The sequence below is a fragment of the Apis dorsata genome, unplaced genomic scaffold, assembly GCF_000469605.1.
Source record: "Apis dorsata unplaced genomic scaffold, Apis dorsata 1.3 scaffold_264, whole genome shotgun sequence".
NCBI lineage: Eukaryota > Metazoa > Arthropoda > Insecta > Hymenoptera > Apidae > Apis > Apis dorsata.
In genome coordinates, this window is record NW_006263542.1 from 583,005 (window position 1) to 586,142 (window position 3,138).

Sequence of the window (3,138 nt, forward strand, 5' to 3'; positions counted from 1 at the left end):
ATTAATTATCAATAGGGCATGGCTGAGAGGAGCGATCGTCCTTGTCTTTCTGCTGGGACTCACCTGGACCTTCGGCCTTCTCTACTTGAACCAAGAATCCGTAGCGATGGCGTACATCTTCACCATATTGAATAGCCTGCAGGGGCTGTTTATCTTTGTGTTCCATTGCGTTCAGAACGAGAAGGTAAGGGAATACGTCGGGGTCCAAACGTCCACGTTACTTTAAAAAAAAAAAAAAAAAAAAAAGAAAAGTCTATGCCGCCGGTGTTGTTGAACCGCGTTTCGACGTCTAAGAACGCCTCGTTCGCCTCATCCTTCATTCTTTCATCTTTCTGCATTCTCGTTAATGAGAATTCGCGTGGCATCCTAATTAGTAGCGAGCAATTAGTATTGCGAGAAGAAAATGTTATCGTTATCGATTAATTACGATAATTATAATTATTATAATTATTATTATTATTATTATTGAATATAATAATTTGTTCGATTGATTATGCGTATATATATATATATTTTTCAATTTTGTATCAAACAAAACGCGAAACGATTTCGAGAGCAAATGAATATATATATATATATTATTGTCAATGTTCCGAGAAAATCAGAGAATCGATTGTCAAATTGGATATTTATATATATATATATATAAAGATTGTAAAACTGTTTCTATTATCGTAAGGTTTATAGTTAAACACAATTACTCACGAGTCAAAGATCTTGTAACATGAGAATTCGATGCACTGATGTACGAAAGCGGATTCTTCGTATATTATATATAAGTAGCAAGTAATTCCATAAGCGAGAGGAAATCCAAACCATAAGTTTGAGGAGAATCATGTTAAATTACGTGACGTAATCTAGACATCGTATGGTATCTCGCAAACAATCACGATAACAACAAAATGATGTCTCAAATAAAGTGCTGTGGCAATCGAAAATCATCCAACGTTTATTCGTCGAATCAACCGGGATCCTGTAGATTAATTTGCAGCTCGTTATCTTGATTTTTCTTTTCTTTTTCTTTTTTTTTTTTAATAATAACATTTACATTTTGGTTGCCACTGCAGGATGCACCGCTCTTTTCCTGATTTATCTGTAAATTCAGCACCAACGCTTTCGTAAACTCGATCGATTCATGTTTCTCGATAATATAATCCATACTCATCGTCGTATCGATCATCCTCCGAAAAAATTTGTTGTTTTCTCATTTTTATCTTTTTTTTTTTATATTTATTTATTATTTTTTTCTCTTTCTTAATTCATTGCGACGAGGAACGAGAAACTAACGCGCGCTCGCACTTGCCTTGGTTCTTTGTGCACCGTTAAAAAACAACCTTTCGTTCGGGGGGTGGGTTTGCTTCGCCATTGCAGGTGAGGAAGGAATACAGGAAGTTCGTGCGCCGCCACTCCTGGTTGCCCAAGTGCCTAAGGTGCTCCAAGACGGTGGCCGGAAGCTCCGGTGGTTCTTCCGGTACCAGCGGCGGCGGTGGTGGCGCAAATGGCGGCAAGGACTTCGGCTCTCACAACACCTCGTCGAATCCGTCGGCGCCCACCACAGACAGCTCCGGATTGTCGCCGCACGCCGCCTCCAATGTGGGTACAACAACGACCACGTCACCGCCCAACAATCACAACAACCTGACCGCCGCCTGTAACAATACGAATCTTTCGATAAACGTGAACCTGAACAATTTGTCGCTGAGGTCGCCGGTCGGGGCACACCAGATGCACATGATGGCACCTAGCAACCACAATAGGCATCCCGCTCAGCAAGGTATCCGATAGCCGCTTCTACACCAAACCGAGAAAATTTTCCATCAATTTCATCGCACGGTTGTTCCACGATCGGTTTTTTTCCATAATCAAATGCGTACAATTCTCCGTCCGCGCACGGAGAAAGAAAACGATATACGATAGGGAATTTTTTTGATCGGAGGAGGAGGACGAATGAAAGAAAATAGATCTCTCTTTCTCTCTCTCTCTCTCTTTGGCACTCTTTTATATTAATTTTCAGCTAAGCTGGTTTTCTTTTGTATATTCTTATTGACTCGCTCTCTAATACTATTTTCCTTTTTAATTATTTTTAATTATTCTTCGTTTCCACTAACTATCGCTTGTTTCTGCTGATAACGCAACTATGATTAATGGTACTGGAATTAATAACGCATTTTTTCCATCTTGTTTCTATCCCTCGTTCTATGAAACGTCAACCATTCGAGTTGTGATAAGTTCGCCAAGGTTCTTTGCCACCTTTATCGGTCGAATTCTTTCGTCCGGCCAGCGATGTCAGCCAACCACTCATATTTTCTTGTCCGTTGCACGATCATTCACGCGATTAAAAGGAATGGTTTCCATTTCACGATTCTAACGGCCGAGCTTTTCGGCCGGATCCTCCACTTCGATTTAACGATGCACCTATTTTCGCCATCTCGCACATTTTTCTACGAAGTTTTCACCGATACGTTCTTCCTACATACGTACTTCCTCTTCTTCTCTCGATATCACGTTTCAATCTAGTCACTCGATTCGGTCTTCTTTTTTTGATAAATTATTATTATCCTGTGTTCGTTTCGCAAGATACGTTCTCCGGAAGAAACAGTTTTCTCCTCTTCGATAATCGGTGATCAGCGTTTAAGAAAATGAAGAGAATTTCGAAACTTTTTGTTCAACTAATAGGATACATAACTATTATCGTCCTACTCTAATAATAGTAGCTCGTACAATGTTAATTCAACCGCGTTTCCTTTTTTTTTTCCGTTCCACTTTTTTGTCCCTTCTTCGATTTCTTCTTTCTCTTTTTCTTTCTTTTCTTTTTTTTTTTTTTTTTTTTTTTTTTTAATATGTTACCCCAAGTCTGTTACAGGATAAATTGTGAAGTGGGTGTCCTCGACCCTCCTAGTCGAGGGAGACTCGTTTCGAATGGGCGCGCGTTCCGCTCAAAAGCGACGCGTGCCAGAAACACTTTTTTAACGTCATCGAGAATCGCTTCGCCACCTCGAAAAACTGGCTCTGGAACGGGACGAGCTAAAAAGGCATTTAACGAACCGTTCGACTCTTTCGGCTCTATCGCGCTCGCTGCGGAGAATTTAGAGAGAGAGAGAGAGAGAGAGAGAGAGAGAGAGAGAGAGAGAGAGAGAG

General features: G+C 40.4%; 1 protein-coding gene and 1 long non-coding RNA gene across 14 annotated transcripts in view; one reads left to right on the forward strand and one right to left on the reverse strand.

Moving 5' to 3' along the window:
* LOC116185726 lies at nucleotides 1-1,373 on the reverse strand. The gene is made up of 2 exons (XR_004150609.1): nucleotides 706-1,373; nucleotides 1-366 (listed from the first exon to the last, which is right to left on the reverse strand). It is a non-coding gene; the product is annotated as an uncharacterized LOC116185726 (long non-coding RNA).
* The window catches only part of LOC102677983 (latrophilin Cirl-like), a 377,280-nt gene that overhangs the window by 366,435 nt on the left and 7,707 nt on the right, over nucleotides 1-3,138 (forward strand). For 10 of the 13 annotated variants that reach the window (XM_031510811.1, XM_031510810.1, XM_031510812.1 and 7 more), the window contains 2 exons: nucleotides 16-184; nucleotides 1,372-1,593. In XM_031510811.1, the coding sequence (XP_031366671.1) occupies nucleotides 16-184; nucleotides 1,372-1,593 (391 nt within the window). Of the gene's footprint in view, nucleotides 1-15; nucleotides 185-1,371; nucleotides 1,775-3,138 lie in introns of all 13 variants that reach the window. The other 3 variants (XM_031510819.1, XM_031510818.1, XM_031510820.1) reach the window with 1 other exon arrangement.